The sequence below is a fragment of the Gymnoscopelus braueri genome (genome assembly GCF_963280865.1).
Source record: "Gymnoscopelus braueri genome assembly, chromosome: 11".
NCBI classification, from domain to species: Eukaryota; Metazoa; Chordata; class Actinopteri; order Myctophiformes; family Myctophidae; genus Gymnoscopelus; species Gymnoscopelus braueri.
In genome coordinates this window covers 36,924,959-36,950,718 of record NC_137613.1, presented here as the reverse complement: position 1 = coordinate 36,950,718, position 25,760 = coordinate 36,924,959, and the positions used below count along the sequence as shown (strand labels likewise).

Sequence of the window (25,760 nt, the reverse complement as noted above, 5' to 3'; positions counted from 1 at the left end):
GGGGCAGAGGTTCTGCTCTGGGCCAATGGTGCCCGAGATTAGCTGTACACAGATGGACGGACACACAGATACACATGGACGAACGGACGGACGGACAGGGGCGAAATCATAGTCTCGGCCACGCCGGCCTGGTGGAGATAATAACTGAAAGTGACCCAAACCCTGATGTCTGAGTGCTAAAACACTCTGCCAAGCTAGCTGAGGATAGCTACTTCCAAAGCACTTGTTAACTCACACCTGTTGAGGAAAGTCCTTTTGTATGCCTTTGTTTAGATTTTCTTTTTATATTATTCAAAATGTTTTATACACATTAAATAAAAAATAAATAAATAAGAAAAACTATAATGTAGCTTGTGGTGTCCCTCCTCAGTAAGGCAGGTATCTGTGAGATGTTTGAGGGTCACCAGGGGCCAGTGACGGGCATCAGCTGCCACAACGCTGTGGGCACTGTCGACTTCTCCCATCTCTTCATCACCTCGTCCTTTGACTGGACAGTCAAACTCTGGAGCACCAAGGTAGGCAGTAGAATGTACTGTCTGTCTGTGTGTGTGTGTGTGTGTGTGTGTGTGTGTGTGTGTGTGTGTGTGTGTGTGTGTGTGTGTGTGTGTGTGTGTGTGTGTGTGTGTGTGTGTGTGTGTGTGTGTGTGTGTGTGTGTGTGTGTGTGTGTGTGTGTGTGCGTGCGTGCGTGCGTGCGTGCGTGCGTGCGTGCGTGCGTGCGTGCGTGCGTGCGTGCGTGCGTGTGTGAGAGTGTGAGAGTGTGAGAGAGAGTGTGAGTGTGTTTGAGGTTTGAAATAAGACTTGTAATTACTGTGTGTGTGAGTAGTGTAGTAATAGTATAAAAGCAACAGGTGTTGCCTTATCAGAAGAGAGGCCATCTGGGAATCAGAAGCTCACCAGTTTGACCCTCGGCTCGCCCAGTCTACATGTCAAAGTGTACCTGAGCAAGACACTTAGCCTCTAACAGCTCCCCCTGCCTGCGCTCATCTGAGCCATCTGGGCAGCCATCTGCTGGGTGATAGAAAAAAAGTAATTTCCCACTAACCACTTGAACCATAGCATCCCTATTCTGGCGTTTTGAGGTTATATCATATAGGCCATTGTTGGCGAAGAGATTTGGTGTAGAGGGAAATAAGAGTGGACCTGCTGTCACAGTATTGAGCAGTCAAGGACACCAAGCTGCCAGACAAGTGCCTGTCTGTTAAATGACTTAACAGCTTAACTCTGCGTTTCATTTTGCTCCCCGAGTCAAAAGCACACTTTATTTTGAGTGCTTGTTTGACTTGTGTTAACAGCCCCATCCTTTCTTGGCATTTATGCGCTGGTCTGAGCTAATGTTACCGGTTCCATTTGGGGGAATTTTTCAGTGACACAGTCACTTTATCTGTTGAAAGAATAGAGTATGTGGCCTCGACTTTAAAGGCCTGTTGTTGTGTGGTTTCAATGACAAAATGCATGCAAAACTCTGCAGATGTTTCTATCAAAAAACATGGTTGTTTATGCTCCTCGTGCCTGCGAAATGTCTGAAGTTATGTTCACATATTCCAGTACTTGGGTGTACTTTTGTTTGCAAACAACTTAAAAACTTTTTTTTCTTTTCAGTTTTTTTTCTTCTTTTTTTTACAATCGTGTTGTCTCACACAAGCTCCAATATGCCTTGTCATGGAGGCCACATTAAGTCTCAGTAAGGCTGTGCTCTCAGCTGGTGTGGTTAAGGCTTTGTAGTGTGGGATATGTCAGCTGTACTGCTTTAAAGTTTGATACATCAAGCTATATTTTACTTTTATTTACTTATTTATTTACTTTTCCAGCAGATTAGTAAAACTGTAGGCCCACAGTTGAGTTCATAAAATCTTATCTTTTGGCCTTTTTTCTTCTGCATTTTCAGGCCCACAGTCAGCAGAGCGTGTCCATTGGCCCTCTTGCATGATCACACAAAATGTTTGGTGACATTTCCAATCTGTCAGTGGTTGGAACGTGATTCAGAATGCTGTTTAGCTGAATATGAGACTCGGGAGAAGGAGGACTGACAGCCTTAACCACATTAAACCTGCCGTCCCTGTTTTGGGCAGGTCGTTACAGGAGAAAAATAAAAAGAAATTATGCCGTATATATATTACAAAAAAGGAAAAATAGCAGATCTGCAAGATCACAGCATGTCGCAATGCGACGAGAGTATGAAATAGGGCTTAAGTGGTTAAGAAAGCCGACCGCTGAGTTGGACAGTGTGAGGGATGAGTATGGCTCCACAGCGGTCGCATGTTTACGATTCTGTGTCCAGTCAGATGTTCTGTTGGCCAGGATTCACTGAAAGAGGGTCTGGAAAGGAAAGAAGGAAGGGAGTCACGGAGGGAGGGATGCAAAGGAGAGGTTGTGGGAGGGAGGGAGAGAGAGAAAGGGAGAGTTAAAAGGCAGTTTGAGAAGAACAAAGCATTACGCTAAGTGATGCTAACCTTGAAGGACGGAGCGATCAGCGCAAGCGAGGCGTCAAACTGCAAACACAGGCCGAATCAAAGAGGAAAATATTCGGTGTTGGGGAGATTATGCATAATGCATGTTGCATAATTTCTTGGACATTCTTCGAGATACGGTTACAGTTTGTAGGCAGACAGTAAAGGAACTATGATGAATTTGAAGTCATAATTTGCATGCGACCCGGTCCATAAGTCATGTGCGTAGTGTCTTGTGACAGATACTAAAACATTTCTTGGATTTTCATCAGTAGGGTCTGTTATTTTTTCGGGATTTGGGAATTCCCTTTCCTTTGAGCAGTACCACAGGAATGTGTGCCTGTCTGCCTGTCCCACGTGTGTGTGTGCGTGTGTGCGTGTGTGCGCGCGTGTGTGTGTGTGTGTGTGTGTGTGTGTGTGTGTGTGTGTGTGTGTGTGTGTGTGTGTGTGTGTGTGTGTGTGTGTGTGTGTGTGTGTGTGTGTGTGTGTGTGTGTGTGTGTGTGTGTGTCTGTGCACAGAAACATCACACATGCACCACGTACACCTCACCAGCCTCTCTTTGCTTACCTAAAAATCCCCTGAGGTTGACCTGCAACCCGCCAATCACTGCCATCTCAGTCACCCCCGCACGCACACACACACACACACACACACACACACACACACACACACACACACACACACACACACACACACACACACACACACACACACACACACACACACACACACACACACACACGTCACACACACACACACACAAAGATGTGCAACACATGCAAGGAACATTAATTCCCTAACCTTAACCATCACTACAGAGTACATGTGCTGAGTACCTTAACACCCCTAACCCTAAAAGAGCCCTTGGAAGATGAGGGCCCACTAAAGGTTCTCACAAAGACCAGACAAGAAACACACACGCACACGCACACGCACACACACCTTCTATTTCTTTCCCCCACAGTTCAATAAAGGCCAGGGTGCGAACGCTCTCTTATGTTTTTACACCCAGCAGTGCAAATATTGTGGTTTGTGAAAACATTTCGAGTCGGGCCAGAGTCTGAGGATGTCGCGCCAGCCTGGAATGGGGTTATGATTGTGCATAACTTGAACCGTCTCGCTCTCTTGACCCCAAAAATGTTGTCTACTGAGTGATTGGATGGAGCTGCAGGCCCTTGATTTTTTTTCCCCTCTCATAGAAACGTACTCCATTAAAGACGTCTGTCGATTCACAGTTGGGTTGATTGGTGATGATGAGAGCTGATGATGTTAAGACGAGGGTCTCTCTGTACTGATTTGATCGACAAAGCAAGCCCTCTGATCTCATCTTTCCACGATGGCGTTCCTGTCCTGGCGTGACGTTATGGCACCGTGTGGTGTTCTATAACACTTTTCAATTTATAGTCAACTTCTCAGCTTCTCGTCCACTGTTCCGTTGCTAAATCTGATGTCAAGTTTGAAAACTAGCATGAGATTTGTAGACTAGACAGTGCAGCCACACTCTTAATACTGTGTATGGCTCTGAAAAATGGCTCTATAATTCATTTAATGAATTCACACAGTATGGTCACTAGAAATGTTTCATATGGAGCCATTTTACTGTATATGGCTTCCTCTAATGATCCCTCATGGTTCTATTCGAAACCAATTGGTTCTATGAAAGAAAACAGCATTGAATTGTATTCATTGTATTGAGGTAGAATTTAGGGGATAGGGGTTATCTTCTATACAGTATGCACACTGTTTCAAAGGGCCAGGTACATGTAGCGATAGATAATTTCACTGGAAGACATTTCTATTAATAAACCAACCTACGCACGAGGATATCATATCATCTTCATTTGTGTCACTGATAAGCCTGATTCATACTTCATTGTACAATTGTACAAATAGCAGATCTACAAGCTCACAATGCGTCGCATCATACGGCGGAGTATAAATTAAGCAATAGAACTCCAGTCGTAACCTGCTGGAAGCTCTCTGGCTTCATAGGACATGGAAGATAGAGATTAGGAGTCGCCTCGTGTGGCGCCAACAAGGATTAAACTTAATTTTCAGATTACTTTTAAGACTTGTTTGCTGTAGATTATTTACCAAAATCACTCCAGTTTAGAGACTGGTAGATTAGATACTGAAGATACTGCTGTAAAATAGTAGTTGGATACATTTGAAACACTTAGGAAAAGACGCAAAGAGCTGTTGATTTATCCAATTTGACTGATGACGTGTTCACTTTTAAGGCTGTTAAAGGGCAAGACCACTTTGGTAGAGTTTTGGGTTGTGTAGTTACCTTGCCATGATGTAACTCCAAAGGTGGACAAGAAATCAAAAACAATTGCTCCATTGATTAGAAATGGATAATTCTAAATATGCTCCTCATTGACTTACATTATATGGTGAAACAGCTCTCTAAGTCACTCTTGTAGCACATAAACGAACGTATATAAAGTTGATTTGACTTTGCTCTGTATTTTTATGTTGATTTTTGAACTGTTTGGTTGCTACTATATATGTCTATGAAATTAATTCAAGGACCCCAACGGAAACAAGTCCGCAAGGACTTTTTTGGTCGGACCTTTTAGACAAAAGTATACATTTTTCAATCAATCAATCAAAGATTCAGACAATATAGAACATCACCAAACCTAGAGTGTACAAAGTGTACAAATTTAACCAAACTAGACCGGTGGCCAACTCGGGTACGATGCAAGTCAGGAACGATGCAAGTTGGAAATGCATGCCCAACCCGGTTATGCAATACCCGTTGTACTCTGTCTGTCTGTCTGTCTGTCTGTGTCCCTTTTATGGCCATATATGGAGTCCAGCCCAGTCTATGATGCCATTACCATTATCCAGTGTTGGACAACTGGATCTTCTTCATGCCTATAAATGGGCATATCGGTCGGATTGGCGGTTCTGGACAACCGGACTCCATGCTGAGCACGGCAGTCCCTCGGATCGTCCGCAATGTGCACGCCGAGTTTGAAGTCGGACGGTTCTCGAGATACGTGAACTGCAGATGTATTTCACGCATTATATTAGCATGGTCCCATAAGGGTCCATTTACAGTTAAATTAACTTACAGAAATGTACAGTGTGCTCTGCATCTGTTAGAGTGCGAGTGTGCACTTTTGTGTGTATGTGTGTGAGACAACTGTGTTCCTTATGTGTGTACATGTATGCACGCCTTTGTGCGTATTTGTGTATGGACATCCATGCAATCAAGAATGTGTGCTTCATTGCGTGCGTGCTGCACATGCACACAGGTGTGCACATGTGCATGCATATACATTTGTGAGTCTAGACGAAAGACTTTAGTCTTGAGTCGTCTTGTCTTTACAGACTGTTGACTGGAAGCAAGGGAGGATCAGTGATCTTTAAAAAAATTAAGAGAGAGAGAGAGGTGGAGGTGGAGGTTGGAGACAGACTGCATTCCTCCCTCGCTGTCCCAGCCTACCTGTCTCCTATCGTCCCACACCCCTGCTCTACCTGTCAGGAATGCAGTTAGTAAGCCTTTGGAATCCTAACGACAGCCTGGGACTGGAGGATTGTCCTTCTTCCGCAAACACACACACACACACACGCACACGCGCGCAGCGCGCACACACACACACACACACACACACACACACACACACACACACACACACACACACACACACACACACACACACACACACACACACACACACACACACACACACACACACATTTCAGTCCCCTCCTCTCGTTGTTGTCCCTCCTATTCCTCCATCTCTCTCTCTCTCTCTCTCTCTCTCTCTCTCTCTCTCTCTCTCTCTCTCTCTCTCTCTCTCTCTCAGACAGCTGTTGTGTTGAGGTTACAGTACACCTTGTGGAGGGGCTGTGTCTCTCTTTCATCTCTCGCAGTGATTTTATGGCGCTGTGTGAACGCGCAAGGCTTTTTAATTAGGCTCTCAGCCCAGACGGGCCCCAGGGCTGAGGCAGCGCCACTCTGTCTGAAACCAACACACTCCCTCACTCCTTTCCTCCCTCTCTCTCTCTCTCTCTCTCTCTCTCTTGCTCTCTCTTTTGCTCTCTCTCTCTCTCTCTCTCTCTCTCTCTCTCTCTCTCTCTCTCTCTCTCTCTCTCTCTCTCTCTCTCTCTCTCTCTCTCTCTCTCTCTCCCGTCAGTCTATCTCTGCGGTCCTGTACTGTATACTTGCGCAGCGTTTGTTTCTCTCTACCTTGGTCTCTTGTTCTCTCGCTCCCTCTGCCTCCCTCCCCCTTCGGCCTCATAATACCCCTCGGCCTCATAATACAAACACACTGAGTCTCTTTATTGTTTTAAAATAGAGAGTGGGCAGTCCAGCCCCCATCCTGCCTTTTTGAAGAAATGTCTTTATTCAGATAGAAATAGAAAGCTGACAGAGAGAGACAGTGGAGGCAGAAGGACGTCTTTCTGCACCTCTGCTCATAGGATTTGATCGTAGGTGAGCAGGGGGACATAATAATAATAAGCTCTCAGGATTTACTGTGTATGTATGCCATCAATGGACTTTCCTAGTTTATCTTCTTGTCCACTCAAGTTTCCCATCTGTCTCTCTCTCTTTCTCTCTCTCTCTGTGTTTGTTTGCCTTTCAGCAAAACAAGCCTCTGTACTCCTTTGAGGACAACGCAGACTATGTCTACGATGTCATGTGGTCCCCGGTGCACCCCGCACTCTTTGCTGCCGTGGACGGCATGGGGCGCCTGGACCTCTGGAACCTAAACAATGACACTGAGGTAGGTGTATATGCGTAGCTTGGTCAGACATTGGGTAGAACGGCTGTTGGTGCATATGTGTGTGGATGAAGGTGTGTCATTTAGTGAGTAAGATGCAAGTGTGTGAGTGAGTGAGTGAGTGAGTGAGTGAGTGAGTGAGTGAGTGAGTGAGTGAGTGAGTGAGTGAGTGAGTGAGTGAGTGAGTGAGTGAGTGAGTGAGTGAGTGAGTGAGTGAGTGAGTGCGTGCGTGTGTGTGCGTGCATATATGCATGAGATTGTGTGCGTGCTTGTACAGTATGCGTGCGTGCGTGCATGCGTGTGTGGTGTGTGTGTGGTGTCCTCAGGGCGTGCTGTTCAGCCCGAACCGCACAACCAAACATCCGAACATTCCCTCCCTCCCTCAAAGCCCCTGTCCCCTATCCTCCACTCCCATCCCTCCACACACACTCTCACACACACACACACACACACACACACACACCACACACACACAAACAGTCAGTAGTGCATCCGCGTGGGCGTTTCCCACAGCCTGTGCTCTAAATCAAGTGGGGGTGACATCTCTTAACCCCGGCTCCCACCCAGCCGTCCCACCAATCGTTCCAGCCAGCAGCCTCCCTCCAACATTCAGCCAACAACACACATTCATTCCTCCTCCTCCTCCTCCTCCTCCTCCTCCTCCTCCTCCTCCTCCTCTCAGTCATCGGAGAACACAGATGTGCAGGAGACCACGAACCCAGAGCCCCAACCCTCAGTCCACAGTCCCATGCTTGAGATAAAAATAAGTTGAAAAAATTTGATTTCAGTCCAGGGGACAAGTTTCCCAACACGTTGAAAGTTGGGAAACTTTAAAGTGAAAGTGACATTTTTTTTTCTCTGAGCTGCACGGTACATCTAAGGCTGACGCGCAATGAGTCAACGTTTTTACATTCTCTTCAAGTTCAAGGAAAACAGAGGGCGTAATAGAACAGTGACTTAAAAGAGATGCGAGGCTTATTTTTATTCTTCTTGAAAAGAGCATACCTATTAAGAATCCATAGCATGTTTGGGGATGGCCTGGTGGCGCGGCTAGTTAATGTGGTTAAAACATCAGGCACCAGCCATAAGCTCAAATCTGGCTCGTGTGCGGTGTCCCCCACATGCTGCTTCTTCCTAGCCTGGCCAACGCCAACTCTGGACTGCATCCAGAGTCTGGGAAACCTCCTTTGATCTTGTTGGCATATTACACCGATAATGAAGGGGTGGTGACCTCAGAGATTCTACGCTGGTTGGATATTTCCATCTTGAATGTAAAGAATCACAATCTTTTACAGTATTGCCTCATGAAACACAAAGTCACAAGTCGTTCATCTCTTAACTTGCTTGATTGATTGATTGATTGATTGATTGATTGATTGATTGATTGAATACTTTATTGGCAGTTTGCAAAAAAAAGCACAGGAAAGTACAGTTCAATACAAGGTCTGCTAAGAGGATTTTTAACCGAAGAAAGCCTATGGCTTGTTTCCATTGGGGTCCTTTGTACTCAATTCATCGCTAGCGCTGACACCAATTTTGTCCCACGGCTGCATTGTACAACAAAAATGACGTATTTTCAACGGAATTAGCTAACTGGTTGGCAGGTGAGGGGGCGTTGAGCATTCAAATATGAGAACCGGTCCACATACTGTAATATCTGTGGTTAACTGAATATTGAGAAATCAATGGAGCCTACCCAGACCTATAGTGCGTGCCAAAAATCCTGAAGGGGGCGTCAACAAGTGTCATTTGGTAGCGGCGGACATCTTAGTGGGGTATAAACAGGTTGACTTAACATTGCCCCCCACAAGTATGTCTGCAGCTACTATGCCACGCCCCCCATGGTGACGAAACGTTGGCAAGCACTATAGTGATACAGCTCACCGATGGTGTACCACAGTCAGCGTTAGCATCTTCCACCAAATGATATGGAATTTCCTATACAGAATGTAAGCACGGGTTCTTATTTCTGTCTATTTGTGTCTTTGTGTGTGTGTGTGTGTGCGTGCGTGCGTGCGTGCGTGTGTGTGTGTGTTAGCGTGCGTGCGTGCGTGCGTGCGTGCGTGCGTGCGTGCGGGCGGGTAAAACTAGGGATGAAAGAATTGTCTCTTTGTTTCCATGGATACAGTGTCCATGGCCCCTTCAACCTTAATATGCCACCTTAAAGACCCTCTTCAACTTATTCTCTCTTCCTCTCATCTCATTCGCTGCTTTATGCTCTGTTCTTGCGACCCTGTCCTATGAATGTTATACAACTGTCATGGAATTTATATGTATTCATCACATTCATATCTCGTTATTTTTGGCTCGTCCCTTGGACCAGCGAGACTTTAGGATAACATTTTGTCAACGTTGCTGTCTCACCCCTTGGTGGCACTGCGGGGTGAGATGTTTCTGTTGTCTTGTTATATTATATGTTCCATCTAATCCCTTCTCTGTTTACCTTCTTTCCTCTTAATCCATTCAATTCGGGAACGCATCTGTGTCATTTTAGATTTTAGCTATAACCTTTTATTTTATACTTTGGCTATTCAAAAATAGCAGGTATACAAGCTCATAAGCGCGGCACCGAGTGCCACGCTATGAGCTTGTAGATCTGCCATTTCTGAAAAATCTTGAAAATTTGTGCAAGTCTATGAATATACATATTTTTAAAGGGAACATTTGTGACTCAAATCTTTGCTTCTGGGGGGTCCCTGGAACAAACTATTCTCAGATGGGGGGCCAAATACATATAATTTATGGGGGTCCTTGACATGAAGAAGTTTGAGCACCACTGATATAGCAACAGGATTTAGAAGACATTTGTAGATGCGTCCCCGGATTGAATGGGTTAACCTGGCCTCTGTGCTCCCTTCACCTCTCTGCATGTCTCCTCTCCTCCTCTCTCCTCGCAGCTGTCCAGTCCTAGCACTCAGCCGTTGAACCCGTTACTAATGACTGTATTCGGTCCAGTACAGTAGGAGCATAGATGATACGTTTAGCATGCTTCCCACAACAACAGGCCTTGGATGAGTTCATTATTGATGGCCTAACTCTGCTAACAATGTGTTTTATAAGAAACATTTGCTTAGACAGAGAGACACAGACACACGCACAGTCAATCTAATTGCAACAGCCTTCCATTGTTACTGTCGTATTAAAAACACACACTCATAATGGCACTGCAGTACGCCTGGTTCTCATTTCACACACACACACACATACACGCACACACACACTCGCACACGCACACGCACGCGCACACACACGCGCACACACACACACACACACACACACACACACACACACACAGAGCCAATTTAGGTTGCTCAGTTCTGTTCCAGTCGGGCGGAGCAGTGGAAGCTAGCAGACTAATGACAGTCAGCCTGTGGTCAGCGCTGAAGCTGTGCATTAGGAGACGTGATGCCAAGGCCTCTGTCTCCACTGCTGACATGTGTCAAACTCAACCTCTACATGACAGGAACAATTTATGGCGGCAGTTCAGACACGAGACATTACAAGGTGCGCTGTGGTGGCTGTTGACAAAAGAGCGCGCCGGATCATCACCATCTAATGACCATCTCATAATGACTGTTAGCATGTTGCTGGGAGTGGTTGCTATAGGGTATACTATGGAAGTCCATAGGTCCATAAATAAATAAATAACTACCACAATGAAATAAATAAAATCTACAATGAAATAAAAATAAAACCTGCAATGATATAAATTAAAAAAATTATTAAATAAATAAATGTATTTATTTATTGCATTAGTTTTTTTTTTCATTGTGACTTTTCATTTCAACGTTTATATATTTCTAGATGCCACTTTTAGCTATTTCATCAAGTCCATAGGTTCAAAAATGTTAATTAAATACTGCAATGAAATAAATTCAATTCAATTGAAGATTTTGGGACCTCAAAAAAACACTTTCACCTAGAAACTCCATTCATAGTTCAAAGATTCCACCTTACTGTGGACATGCATGCTTGAGATTCTTACCTTGAAATAATGTGTAGTTTTTGAAATATGTAACTTTAAGTGCCCAATGCATTGTCAATGGCCGATTTTTGGCAATGGATATTTAAAGGAAAAAAGTACAAACTTTGGCAGGCTACTAGTCCTACATACTTACGCCTAGAAACCCCATTCATACTTTAAAATGTTCATACTTACTATGGACATGTTTGCCTGAAAACGATTATTTGAAATGTTTCATGGTTTTAGAAATATACTCCTTTAAAAGTTCAGAAAATTATAAAGGAGGTCAATGGAAGATTTTGGCACCTAAAAAAACACTTTCACACTTTCACCTAGAAACTCCATTCACACTTTTTATAATTCAGCTTACTGTGGACACACATGATTGAACTTTTTACTTTGAAATGTTTTGTAGTTATTGAGATATTTAACTTTTAAAACATACATCTGAAAACTTTGGCAGCTCGCTGTTCCTTCATACTTTAACGTATAAACTAGATTCACAATCTTAAAATTCCACCTTACTGTGGACATGCATGCTTGAGATTTTTACTTTGAAATAATGTGTAGTTCTTGAAATATTTAACTTTAAGCGCCCAATGCATTGTCAATGGCAATGGCCATTTAAAGGAGAAAAAAGACCCATGGGAGTCAGATGCTGAGTTTCCTGTGCTAGAATTCGATCCCATGACCTTGTGGTCTGAAGTCAAGAGCTCTTCCAACTGAGCAACCCAAGGACACAAAGATTTGACATTGATATTTCATTAACCTGATGGGTCATTCCCCCAAATGAATTAAAGGCATTTGGCTCATGCACTTTACAAGTGGGCTTATTGTCAGCCAAGAACACAGGAGTTTATCCCTGTTACAGCACTAGACCCCAGGGAGCCAGATTGCTCACATGCTGATTTGTCATTTCCAGGATTTGATCAAATGACCTTGTTGTTCAGAGTCAAGAGCTCTTCCGACTGAGCTACCCAGACTTAAGAAACATTGTGCATTGACATTGCATGAACGTGATTCCCCAAAATAATTAAAGGCACATTGATTTTTTTTTGTTGAGTACAAAAAGTACTCCAGCATTTAACTAGGAGACCTGGGATTTGAACATGGAATCTCTGTGCTGAGTGTTTGATCATTAGACCACTACACCATCACTCAGTCACTCTGAGCAGATGTCTCTGAAGACCCCTACACACTGTACGATATTTGACCCGATTTGTCTGTCGGGGAGCTTTTTTGGTGATCGCCGACAAAACCACCGATTTGAGTCAAGATCGGGCGTTCCTCGGCGAGGTGTTGATCGCGCAATGTGTAAGGTACTCCGAGAAGAAACACTCCGATAAAGTACGGTCGGCGAGGTGTTCCCGACAACTTTTAGAATTCAAACTTGTTGGATATTTGGGGCTATCGGCCCCGATCTAGTGCACGCTACAGCCAATGAGAGCACATTACAGCCACGCACCGTGGCTAGTCCTCCCGCATAGAACCGCAATATTACCGTCCAGACAGTCCAGTCTTGTAATAAGTTAAACATGATAAAACAGATTGATAGAGTGAGCGAGCCTGCTCGACCATGGGGCTGTTTAATATTAGAGAGGAATAGGGCTTGCAGACAGAGAGAGAGCTGTGTGTGTGTGTGTGTGTGTGTGTGTGTGTGTGTGTGTGTGTGTGTGTGTGTGTGTGTGTGTGTGTGTGTGTGTGTGTGTGTGTGTGTGTGTGTGTGTGTGTGTGTGTGAACCATCAGATCCTCCTCTCCACCCTAGAGGGGATGGGTGTCTCAGGCTCTGCACTCTCCCTGTTTGCATCCTACCTGACGGGTCGCTCCTACCAGGTGATGCTGAGAGGGTCTGTGTCAGAACCACACAGGCTCACTACTGGGGTTCCCCAAGGCTAAGTTCTGGGTCCTCTTCTTTTCTCTCTCTACACTACATCTCTTGGTGCTGTCATCCACTCCCATGGCTTTTCCTACCACTGCTATGCCGATGACACCCAGCTGATCCTCTCATTCCCCCCCTCTGACACACAAGTGGAGGCACGCATTGCTGCTTGTCTGGCTGACATCTCGGAGTGGATGTCGACGAACCACCTGAAGCTCAACCTGGACAAGACCGAGCTGATGTTCCTCCCGGGGAAGGGCTGTCCGCACCGAGACATGGCCATCACCATTGATAATGCTGTGGTGACGTCAACTCGGACTGCGAAGAATCTGGGTGTGACCTTGGACGATCAACTGTCGTTCTCGGCTAACATCGCATCAGTGACACAGTCCTGCAGATTCCTCCTCTACAACATCAGGAGGATGCGCCCCTTCCTCACGGAGAAGGCAGCCCAGGTGCTCATCCAGGCTCTTGTCATCTCCCGCCTGGACTACTGCAACTCCCTCCTTGCTGGTGCTCCGGCATCAGCCATCAGACCTCTGGAGCTTGTTCAGAAAGCTGCGGCTCGTCTGGTGTTCAACCGCCCCAAGTTCTCCCACACAACTATCCTTCTCCGTTCTCTGCACTGGCTCCCCGTAGCGGCTCGCATTCAGTTTAAAACCCTGGTGCTAGCCTATAGGGCAGTGAAAGGAACAGCTCCTTCTTACCTCCGGGCTATGGTCGATGCCTACACCCCTGCCCGACCACTTCGGTCTGCCACCTCGGGGCGACTGATTGCCTCGTCACTCAAGGGTCCTTCTGGTCGATCGACACGGTCACAACTTTTTTCTGTTCTGGCCCCACAGTGGTGGAATGAACTTCCCACTGATGTCAGGACAGCAGAGTCACTGCCCATCTTTCGCCGCAGGCTGAAAACCCACCTCTTCAGGAAACACTACCCTTCCTCTTTGCCTGGCCTACTTGTTGTTAAGTAGTTGTACGAACTCTGGTTTTGTTTTTGTATTGTTTTATTGGATCTTGTTTAGTCGATACACTTATTTGTTTTAGCTCGTGCTCATTTGATTTTGCTATTTTGTCTCATCTATTTAAGAAAGTAGGTAGCTGATATATTGCACTTTTACCTTAGCGCTTGGTATACTCTTGGTTGCATGTTTTTGCAGGAAATGCACTTAAGACTTCTGGTGATTAGTAGTTTTGTTCTATGTTGAATGCACTTATTGTAAGTCGCTTTGGAAAAAAGCGTCTGCTAAATGACTGTAATGTAATGTAATGTGTGTGTGTGTGTGTGTGTGTGTGTGTCTGTGTGTGTGTGTGTCTGTGTGTGTCTGTGTCTGTGTGTGTGTGTGTGTGTGTGTGTGTGTGTGTGTGTGTGTGTGTGTGTGTGTGTGTGTGTGTGTGTGTGTGTGTGTGTGTGTGTGTGTGTGTGTGTGTGTGTGTGACGCACGTATGTATCTCTGAACAGTATTGCCAGGTTTTGCGAGAGAAATAAGCAACCAGGTCTATGAATACAAGCCCAACAAAAGGGACTGTAGGCTGCATGAGCACTTTAAACCTATATACAAATAAAATGGCCGATCTACAAGCTCACAACGCGTCGCAGCTATTTTCAAAGAAAAAAACAACAGCATTAAGAAATAAAGCCAAATAAGCAACTACACTTTGGAAATAAGCTAAAAAGAAACGCAACCACCAATATTTTTTACAAGCAACTCGCTTATAATAAGCGGACACGGCAACACTGCTTCTGATCTGAATTGCACCCTGGTTGACTTTTGAAACGTTTGTTTCAGAGAGGGAGAGAGAGAGAAATACAGAGAAATTGAGAATTATTTAATGTCAATCATTAGCGCCCTGTCTCGGTCACACGCATATATCACGGGAGCCTTTCACGTTTTCGTGAGATGTTTGGAATAAAAACAAATGTATGTATTGCGTCGGGATCACATCGTGGTGAAATATCTTGCAATCAGTGAACCCCTGTCGCTGACCAATCAATCGTGCGAGAATCACAACGATATATTTAGCCCAATTTCAAGAGAGAAACTTTTGCAATGTGAAATGCTTAACGATCTGTTCACTCGCCGACCATTTCAAATGTCGGGCACTGTGTAGGGGCCCTTAAGGTGGCATTACACTACGAGACTAGAAAAAGTGCTCCTCGGAGCACAGTCTCCGCCAGGTCAGGTAGGTTATTGTGGCCTCCTGGTGGCGCTATAATAGGCCAATGTGAAAAGGGTGGTTTTTCTTCTTAGGCCTTTCCATCGGACACTGCATTCATGATTTGAGGCATTTTGTTCCAAAAATGTGTTTTGCTAAATTAGACCTACTGGTGGCGCTATAACAGGCCAATGTAATGTGAAAAGGGGGGCATTTCTTCCTCGGCCTAGTGGGAATCTGCATGCAAAATTTCAGGGAAATTGCACACTGCGTTCGTGTTTTGAGGCATTTTGTTCAAAACTGACCAATCCTGCAAACTTTGGAAGCACTTTAAGCCAAATAGGATGGAATATGAAATATTCGGACAGATCCATCAGAATCACATGACTATGGAGATACAGTCTACCAATTTGCGTGTTTTTTGGACAGAATCTGAAGGAATAATCTCCAAAAATGTATTTTACAATTTTGCCAATGTTTGACCATTTTAATGTATAGTCTGTCACAGAAATGTGCAGATACCCTGTATAGCAGGGGTGTTGAAAGGTTTAATGACATTCACTTTTACACCACATTCAAAGTCTTTGTCCTGGTCCTTCAAAAGTGTACAAAAAGTTTTAAGTGAAAATTCCATTCCAGTGATCCATGGCAGGTGTTTTTCTCTCACATTTCTAAAGCCTTTTCAACTGCAATGAAAAAAGAAATCTTTGCCTGCGGGTGTCGCTGGTGAGGGATTTTGCCTGTCAATCATCGCCTCTGCTCCGCCCCCCCCAAAGGAAAGGATAGGGGAGGGGAGGGGCGAGGAGGAGAGTGGGCGGGATTATTCGACTGTGACCTCACTGTCGAAGGGCCAAGCTCAGATTACTTTTCAGCCTAATTATTCAGAAAACCCCAGACCACAGAAAATCCACTGAATGTTCTAAGTTCAGGTTTTTTGGGTGTAATTGAGGTCATAAAACCCCAAATAAAACATTGAAAATAAAAAAAGTGAAAATGAATGTCATGATACCTTTGAACTCATTTTGGGGTGCGGGCCACATTGGTCAAAAGGTGACTTGATGTGGGCCGCAACCAGTTGCGGATGCGCATGCACGCTCACACGCATTCAGTTATACAGCATTGTTTTTCAGTCTGTTGTCTCAGTCACTGCTACTACAGTATATCACTTTGGAAAAAAAAAATGTATGAAGAAGAATAGCTACTTTAATTATTGACATTAAAAACAACACGTTTTCACTATAGTGACAGAATTCTTCAAGCAAAATATTTAGATTTAAAGAACAACAGTTGTGTAAAGGCACTAGCTGGCTGGCTGGAATGACCAGCAAAGCCAAGCTGGGAAGCTGGGCTTTGCTGGTCAGTCCAAAAGAACACTTTTAAAGCACTAGAAGACTACATCTATACATTAAACATGTGATGGTGTAGTGGACTAATGCTCAAACTCTCAGCACTGGGTTTCCATGTTCAAGTCCCAGACCTACTGTAGTTGAATGTGAAATTATAAACTTCAAAAGTACTGAGTAATGGTGTAGTAATACTCAGTCTTTCAGCAGAGATTTTCAATTGTCAAGTTTTGCCAGCTAAACTTTAAAAAAAATATAGCTGCAAGCAGCGATAAGCGGGGCCAGGGAATGCAGAAAGAAAAAAGAAAGAAGCAATGATAAGTAATATGCACAATAAGCCATAGAAACATAGAAGAATGAACTTGAGAGAAAGAAGACCATGCAATTAACAAATGATCATTTTAAACCCTCACTAACCCTAACCTCAGTAAAACAACGTCTAAGCCTATCCTCAAGAAACACTATGTGTAAACCCAAGACTGCCAAATCATGATCACCTCAATACATTGTCGCGGACAGGGATCGAACCAGCGACCTACGGACTCCAAGACTGCCTTTCTTCTCATTGAGCAAGATATATGGCCTCCCTGATAGTGTCTGTTGATATTTATAAGTATTTCCGTCCATTTTGAACCAGGCCTCTGTGTCCCGAACTACTCTAGATCACTGGTTCACAAACCATTTACCAATAAAGGCATTTTTGTGTCTCCTCGGAAGGAAAACTAGTGAAAGTGGCCGATCTACAAGCTCACAAAACGTTGCTATCTGAAAAGTTGTGAGATTGTAGATCGGCTATTTTCACAATGAAGTATGTCATACATTAAAAGAGAGACAAAACTATAAGTAATATGCACAATAAGCCATAGAAAACTGAGCTTAAGGTCATATTTTTTTCAATACCACCTCTCACCCACAGAGAGAGAGAGAGAGATTAATAGATAATTCCTTTAACAGGTCCGTTCATGAAAGTCCTTGCGGTCTTGTTTCCAATGAGGGCCTGTGAGCAATTAGGGGTTAAGAGTCTTGGTGCGGGACAAATGTCATTTCATCGACGCATTTGCTGGCCTGGCCTGGAATCGTACCTGGGGCAACTAGGGCCTCTGGCTCCCTAGGCGGGCTCACTAACCACTCAGCTATGGCCGCCCCTCAAGAGAGAGAGACATGGAAACGGAATAGATTGAAGAGAGAGACATGGAAACAGAATAGATTGAAGAGAGAGAGAGAGACAGACATGGAAACATAATAGATTGAAGAGAGAGAGATGGAAGCAGAATGGGTTGATTGGACATCTCAACCTATTGCCATTTACAGGACTCGAACCCTCAACGTTCGGATTGACAGGCTGCAACACTACCTATAATGCTATAGCTTTGTCCAGGCTGAGGTTGTCTGTTGAAGATAAAAGTGAACCAGCGAAAGCAGCCGATCTACAAGCTCAGAAACACGTTGCTATCTGAAAAGTTTTCAGATTGTAGATCGGCTATTTTCAGAATGAAGTATGTCATACAGTACATTGCAAAAACATACCTTCTCAGATAAGCATTTCATGTTATCTTTATCGATTGCATATGTATTCATTAATACAGTCTTGTTGTTTGCAATGCACTTTAAATGAAGTCTCCACCAAGTGAAGTGAAGCTTGAACTGGCGACCCTCAGGTTGTGAGGCACACGTTTAAGCAAGAAGCCATTGGACCAACAGACAGAAAATGTGAAAAAGAGAGACGCCATAGTTTCACGCAAATAGCTGAAAAATCCTGGGTTTAAGTGTTTTTCAAACTGCTCAAAATTGCGGACAATCTAAGGGCGGAGCTTACTGGTCAACGTGATAGATGTGTTCCTCATGAGTCAAGGCACATGTGTAAGCAGGTTTAATGGCTGTCGGCCAAACGAGGCATGACTTTTGCCTGTTTAAAGTTAGCATTTAAAAGAAATCGCTATAGCGCCCCCCTTTGACCAATTGGAGTAAGATTGGTTTCGGTGATATTTGGAATGACCATCTACATTACCGCAAAGTTTAAAATAAATGTGAGTCTGCATGTATGTGTTAGGGGCAGATGAATAATTGTCATAAAACTGCAATATTCATTGGCTCATTAAAGCTTAATTTTTTCACTTATGGAAAATCCGCTGCATCGTTGAGTCGGCATAGGTCCAAAGTTCATGTGTAAACAGTTTCGTGCAGATTACTCAAAAATCCCAGGAGGATATGTTTTTCATATAATTCAAAATGGTGGGAGATCTAAAGGTCAGAGGTCAAAAGTCAGAGTGTGAAAGTTGTTCATCATGAGTAGACGCATGTGTGTATCAAAGTTTCATGGCTGTAGGTCAAACAGGGCATGAGTTGTACCTGTTCAAAGTTGGCATTTTCAATTGAGTGCTATAGCGCCACCTTTTGACGAAAGATTGTGAGATTTATTTCTTGATAGTTTTTCATGACCATCTATCATATGGTTGAGTTTCGTAAAAAGCATATGCACGGTTCAGCCAGAACTGCGAAAAGTGGCAGAAACAGAATACTGCCAATCTTAAAACAGGTCCAGAGCTGAGCTCTGGCCCCGTAATACAGTAACTAAAAAGCACTAAAAGACAAATTCGGGTTAGAATAGTAAAGTTACATGATGAAGCTCTATATGCTGACGTATTTCAACTTTACTAACTGAAGGCTGACATATAAACACTTCAAGAGTACAAAGAGACATATGATGGGAGTGGCTGAGAGATGGTGTAGCGGTCTAAAGATCAGACTCTCAGCATAGAGATGCCATGTTCAAATCCCAGGCATTCTATGGTTCATTGCTTTTCAACTTTACTAACTGAAGGCTGACATATAAACACTTCCAGAATACGAAGAGACATAAGATGGGAGTGGCTGAGAGATGGTGTAGCGGTCTGAAGATCAGACTCTCAACATGGAGATGCCATGTTCAAATCCCAGGCATTCTATGGTTCATTGCTTTTCAACTTTACTAACTGAAGGCTGACATATAAACACTTCAAGAGTACGAAGAGACATATTATGGGAGTGGCTGAGACATTTTTCAAGGCCAAAATACAAAACAGCAAGTCAAAAGCACGAAGATACATGTGAAGGCAGTGCTGAGAGATGGTGCAGTGGTCTAAAGGTCGGCCTCTCAGCACAGAGATTCCATGTTCAAATCCCATCCCTTCTATGGTTCATTGCTTTTCAACTTTACAAACTGAAGGCTGACATATAAAAGAACACTTCAACAGTATTAAGAGACATCTGCTGTTAGTCAGTGAGAGATGCTGTAGTGGGATAGTGATCAGACTCTCAACACAGAGGTACCATGTTCAAATCCCAGTCGTCCCATACTTCAAACTACTTTGAAATTTTCAAGGCCAAAATACAAAAAAGCAAGTCAAAACCACGAAGAGACATGTGAAGGGAGTGACTGGGAGATGGTGTAGTGGTCTGAAGGTTGGACTCTCAGCATAGAGGTTCCATGTTCAAATCCCAGTCATCCCATACTTCAAAGTTGTAGTACTTTGAAATTTTCAAGGCCAAAAAGCAAGTCAAAATCACAAAGAGACATGTGATGGGGTAGTGGTCTAAAAGTCAGACTCTCAGCCCAGAGGTTCCATGTCCAAATCCCAGTTGTCCCATACTTCAAAATTGTAGAACTTTGACATTTTCAAGACCAAAATACAAAAAAGCAAGTCAAAAGCACATAGAGAAATGGGAATGGTGTGGCTGTGAGATGGGGTAGTGGTCTAAAGATTGGACTTTCAGCACAGCGGTTCCATGTTCAAATCCCAGTCGTCCCATACTACAAAGTTGTAGTACTTTAAAATTTTCAAGGCCAAAATACAAAAAAGCAAGTCAAAAGCACGAAGAGACACCTGCTGAGGGCCCAAAGGTGTGTTGGCGCAGTGGTGTGGTGTGCTTGATCGGTTGCCTCTGCTACAGACAGTTCGCAGGTTCAAGTCCCATGCCATCAATGTACTGGAGGACCATCGGGGGGACTGCGTCCCTCCCCTGTTTCCTGATAGTTAAAGGTGGGGGGTTATGTCTGAAAGAACTCTGCCCAGCTAAGGTTTTACAGAAAGACATTTTAGGTCTTGTGAACTCATTTGGCTGATTATACTCCCCTTCCGTAGAAGCTCAGCAGGGTGTTTTTTGGGGATCAAATGGTTTTGCTGCCTTGAAGGACTCGTATCGCTGGTTTGCGAACAGGGCCATCTGGTGGATAAACACTGAAAGCACTGAAAACGCCAAAAACACAGAAAACATATCAGAGGCACTCGGAGCCTTTGAGGCACATGGAGGACCTCGATGGCACTGAATGAGTTGGAGTGTCTTTCTGTAAAACCTTAGCTGGGCAGAGTCCTTTCAGACATAACCCCCCACCTTTAACTATCAGGAAACAGGGGAGGGACGCAGTCCCCCCGATGGTCCTCCAGTACGTTGATGGCATGGGACTTGAACCTGCAAACTGTCTTTGAACATGGAACCGCTATGCTGTAAATCTGACATTTAGACCACTACCCCATCTCTCAGCCACACTCTTCACATTTCTCTTTGTGCTTTTGACTTGCTTTTTTGTATTTTGGCCTTGAAAACTTCAAGGTACTACAACTTTGAAGTACAATATGGGACGACTGGGATTTGATCATAGAACCTCTGGGCCAAGAGTCCAACCCTTAGACCACTACCCCATCTCTCATCCACTCCCTGCAATTGTCTCTTTGTGCTTTTGGCTTGCTTTTTTGTATTTTAGCCTTGAAAATGTCAAAGTACTACAACTTTGAAGTATGGGACGACTGGTATTTGATCATGGAACCTCTGTGCTGAGAGTCCGACCTTTAGACCACAAGACCATCTGATCTCTCAGCCACTGCCTTCACATGTCTCTTCGTGGTTTTGACTTGCTTTTTTGTATTTTGGCCTTGAAGATTTCAAAGTACTACAACATTGAAGTATGGGACGACTGGGATTTGAACATGGAACCTCTTTGCTTTGAGTCTGATCCCTATACCTCTACTCCATCTCTCACTGACTCTCAGTAGATGTCTCTTGGTACTCTTGAAGTGTTTATATGTCAGCCTTCTGTTAGTAAAGTTGAAAAGCAATGAATCATAGAATGACTGGGATTTGAACATGGCATCTCCATGCTGAGAGTCTGACCTTTAGAACGCTACACCATCTCTCAGGCACTCCCATCGTATGTCTCTTCGTACTCTTGAAGTGTTTATATGTCAGCCTTCAGTTAGTAAAGTTGAAAAGCAATGAACCATAGAATGACTGGGATTTGAACATGGTATCTCCATGCTGAGAGTCTGATCTTCAAACCGCTACACCATCTCTCAGCCACTCCCTTCACAAGTACTGAGCCATGCGGGAGATCAGCTTGGGATGAGGGGCACATTATTAAATGAAATAAGTATCATTTTTGTGAGGGAGGTCATCGTGGACCTCCAGCGTATGCTTTGTGGGGCGTCCACGGGGGTCCGCGGGTGGTCCACTATCTGATCTAAAGTAAACACCACATCCCTTAACACATTCCATGCCAGAGTTTAATCTCATAATGTACTCACCAGTGCCAGCGTTTTATTGTTGTTTTTTTGTTTTTATCATGTCGCCACAGACCTCGCTAAATAAGTTAAAAGTGCGCGTTCATTTGGTTCTAAACACACAGCGGATCCGTGAGAAACGTCCAGCGAAAACAGTTTCCAAATGCGAGCCGCCATCTTGAAGCTACAGCCGATACACGCTAAACAGTGATCAGCGAGGAGAAAAACAACAACCAGAGAAAATCGAGTTTTAAACAGGATCCCAGACAGGAAGCGGATACGATCGAAAAAACCGGAACCCGAATAATTCCGTTTCCGACCGAAAACCGGAAACGGAAATGGATCAAAAAAAATCGGAAAGTGCACCTTGGGCGATTAACATGGGAATCGGCGGTTCGCGTAGATCTACGCGACTGGCACGCTGCGGCTTTAAATAGGTTCGCGTAGATCTACGCGATTGGCATTCAATGTGTTAACCCATTCCCATTCAAATAACGTTTAATTCGTAAATCGATTTTACTAGGCCTACAGTACTTTACCTACAGAGAAAAACACTAGTGACATTCAGTGGGATTTAAAAATGGCAGAGCTGGCCATAGGCTCCATATGCTTACAGACAGACCAAAGTATTCGAGAGGGACTACCCAATCAGCAAATAGGTCCTGCCATATGGTCCCGCCCCGTTTGTGTTGATTGACAGACTGTGATGTCAAACCATTATCCTAATGAAAAGATAGCATGAAATAAAAAAAACAATGAAATAAATACAAAAAATAAATGAATAAAAGATACAATGAAATGAAAAAGATAATGAAATAAATACATGTATTTATTTAATTCATTGAATTTTTTATTTATATCATTGTGTTTTTTAGTTATTTAATTGCCATTTATATATATTATTTATTATATTATATATATGGTATTTATTTTTATTTTTAAATGACCAAAGTACCTTGTGACCATGAAAATTCATCATGACATTTTCAAGTCACTAATCGATTTAATCTTTAATCTGGAAAAAAAACATCCCTGGATTTGAACCATCAACCTTCAACCTTGTGGTTCCAAAGCACTGACTTTTCCCCTGCACCACCATCACATGGAAGATGGTTGTGACAACCAATTATCAGATCTATGTTGTGAGAGTGAAGAGCTTACAAAAGGTGGATTTGAACCAACTTTAAAACTCTCTTCTTAACCACTGTACCACCATGGTTCCTGTTAAGTCAGCTCTCTTGCACGAAGTTCAATGAAGAAATGGAGCCAGGCACAAACTTGGGGAAAAAAACCTCAGCCCTGGGTTTGAACCATTAACCTTCTGGTTACAAAACACCACACCACAGACACCTGAGAGAAAGATGTGGTAATTACTTAACATTATCAGATCTACACGCAGAGTAAGATCTTACAAAAGGTGAATTTGAACATGCCACTCACGCAGTACATACTATACAAGTTCTGTAGCTTAACCACTGCACCACCATGATTCCTAATAAATCACTTCTCTTGCACACACTTCACTGAAGAATTAGAACTCAGATCTGCTATTTAAAACAGTTTGAAACTTAAAGTGGAAAGTCTGTCTGGGTGTAATAAATATTAGCCAATGCAGAACTTGTGACTAAATAATAACTACATCAGATCCATTGGAACACAGCTTCTTTTTTTTCCCATTTCCTGGAAAGTAACAGTTTTGGACAAGATTTTCCCCCAACTGCGACGATGACTGGCTTGTACTCAGGGACATGGGGCACAAGTGCACATAAACATGCCCACGCTGCAAGTCAATAAAGATCATAGATACAACCACATTGTGGAAGGATTTAAAAACACATCTATCACATAAGCAGTATAATTGTGACTGAATTATACAAATGAAAATCAAAAACACATGTATGTTAAATCTGAGAGATGTTGTATATAAAATATTTGAGTAGGCTTGTGGCCTACAGTATGGGGGCTCTATGAGAGTACGACAGTACAGTCTATACTGTACACCCCTGACTGGGACAGCATTCAGTTGAATAGGATTTATGAATAGGATTTATGGCCGATTACATTGGCTCACTTACAGAATTGCTACATAACGTCTATAATTATGATTGTGGTCTATTTCTCTGTCTTGTATGTGCCAGGTCCCGACTGCCAGTGTTACCATCGAGGGAGCATCAGCGCTCAACAGAGTGCGCTGGTCGTCAGGTGGGAAGGAGGTCGCCGTGGGGGACTCAGAGGGACGTGTGTGGGTCTATGATGCTGGAGAGGTGAAGTATCTACACCACTCAAACATGGAACGTAAAAAAATACACATTATTGCACATTGAAAGTGTACATAGAAGGTAGAAGCATACATCCCCTATTGTAACACAATTCTTAATTGTTGTACTTGTTATATTGAGCGCACATAAATTGTACTCACACAGAGTATAAAGCAGAGGCAGCGAAGGGCGATCCTTTACCTCAGGCCAGGGTTAACGTGGATGTGGATGATTGAGGAGAAATATGGAATAATCATTGTTATAGTGATTTTTACACAATTTTACACCTTCCGTGTTGAAAATGTTAGATTGCCACCACAGAGATTTGTTAGTATACACTATAATATTTAATTCATACAAACACGTGTATGTAAACACTATGAGCACTCTGTACATACTTTTGTCGTCTGTACTGGGTAAAGAAACCAAGGAAAACTTTGTGAAAAACTGTGTACAGAAGTACAAAGCGTTTTTTTTCATAGTAAAACCTCTGCATGTGCCACAACCACCCATTTTAGGTCTTTTAGTCCTGTATGTTTACCCAACTGTCAGCATTGCCATGGTTGTTTGTGTTTGATTTTTTTTTCTCTTGAGCACGCTCTCGTGTCTCTCTCCAACAGCCTCCACATGACTTTACCACCGCCACCACCCTGCCTGTGCCTCTCACGTTTGGAGGGTTGTTTTTTGGGCTCTGGTTTGGAACCTTGGGCGAGGGCACGTTAGCTTAGCCGCTAAGCTAATTTTAGCAATCTCTCTGTCGTGTGGTGAGCGGCAGAGAGGCTCGGTTGAGTGTGTGGCCTTTCTGGGTTGATGTTAATGGAGAGTCATCAATAAAACCCAGTGGTTTTACGACATGGGAGGGAGGGGAGTGTGTGTGGGGTGGCGTTATTTACTAGAATCCCCCCTTTCACCCCCCATAAAGATGTTACAACGAGCAACACCATGTGGAGAGAGACGTTAACAATTCCGCCTTAAACAACTTTACCCTACTAAATCTAATTTCCACTGTCTACAAGGCATATTTATCTGGTCAAACGCTGCAACCAGACAATCCCAGTCAGGCAAGATATTGATGATGTGATGTGTAGCAGCTAGCCGCCCTCTGCTGTGTGCAGCTCTCAGGGGGTTCAAAATGGCTGCACCCCTCCTCCTCCTCCTCCTTCCTGTTTAATTACAGCCTGGATGTACAGTGGTTGCAGCTTGGGTGGCAGCCATGACTTACATCTCCTCCCACAAAACAAGTCTACATCTTAACACTCAAAGTGCAATATGGTCTGTTGCCATTCGAGTGTCTTAAGCGTGGTTTATACTTGGTTGTACGATGGTGTCATGTGCAGAAAATGCAGATCTACAAGCTCATAGCACGTCGTGAGCATGTAGATCTATTTTTGGTGTGCGACACTGTCGCGTGGTGTCATTTTTCACCCAGATATGTT

General features: G+C 43.7%; 1 protein-coding gene across 1 annotated transcript in view; it reads left to right on the top strand.

Annotated features, from left to right (window-relative positions):
• Positions 1-25,760, top strand: part of dync1i1a (dynein cytoplasmic 1 intermediate chain 1a) — a 92,865-nt gene that overhangs the window by 66,192 nt on the left and 913 nt on the right. The window contains exons 15-17 of the mRNA XM_080442956.1: positions 371-515; positions 7,051-7,191; positions 24,205-24,330. Coding sequence (XP_080299082.1) covers positions 371-515; positions 7,051-7,191; positions 24,205-24,330 — 412 coding nt within the window. The remainder of the gene's footprint in view (positions 1-370; positions 516-7,050; positions 7,192-24,204; positions 24,331-25,760) is intronic.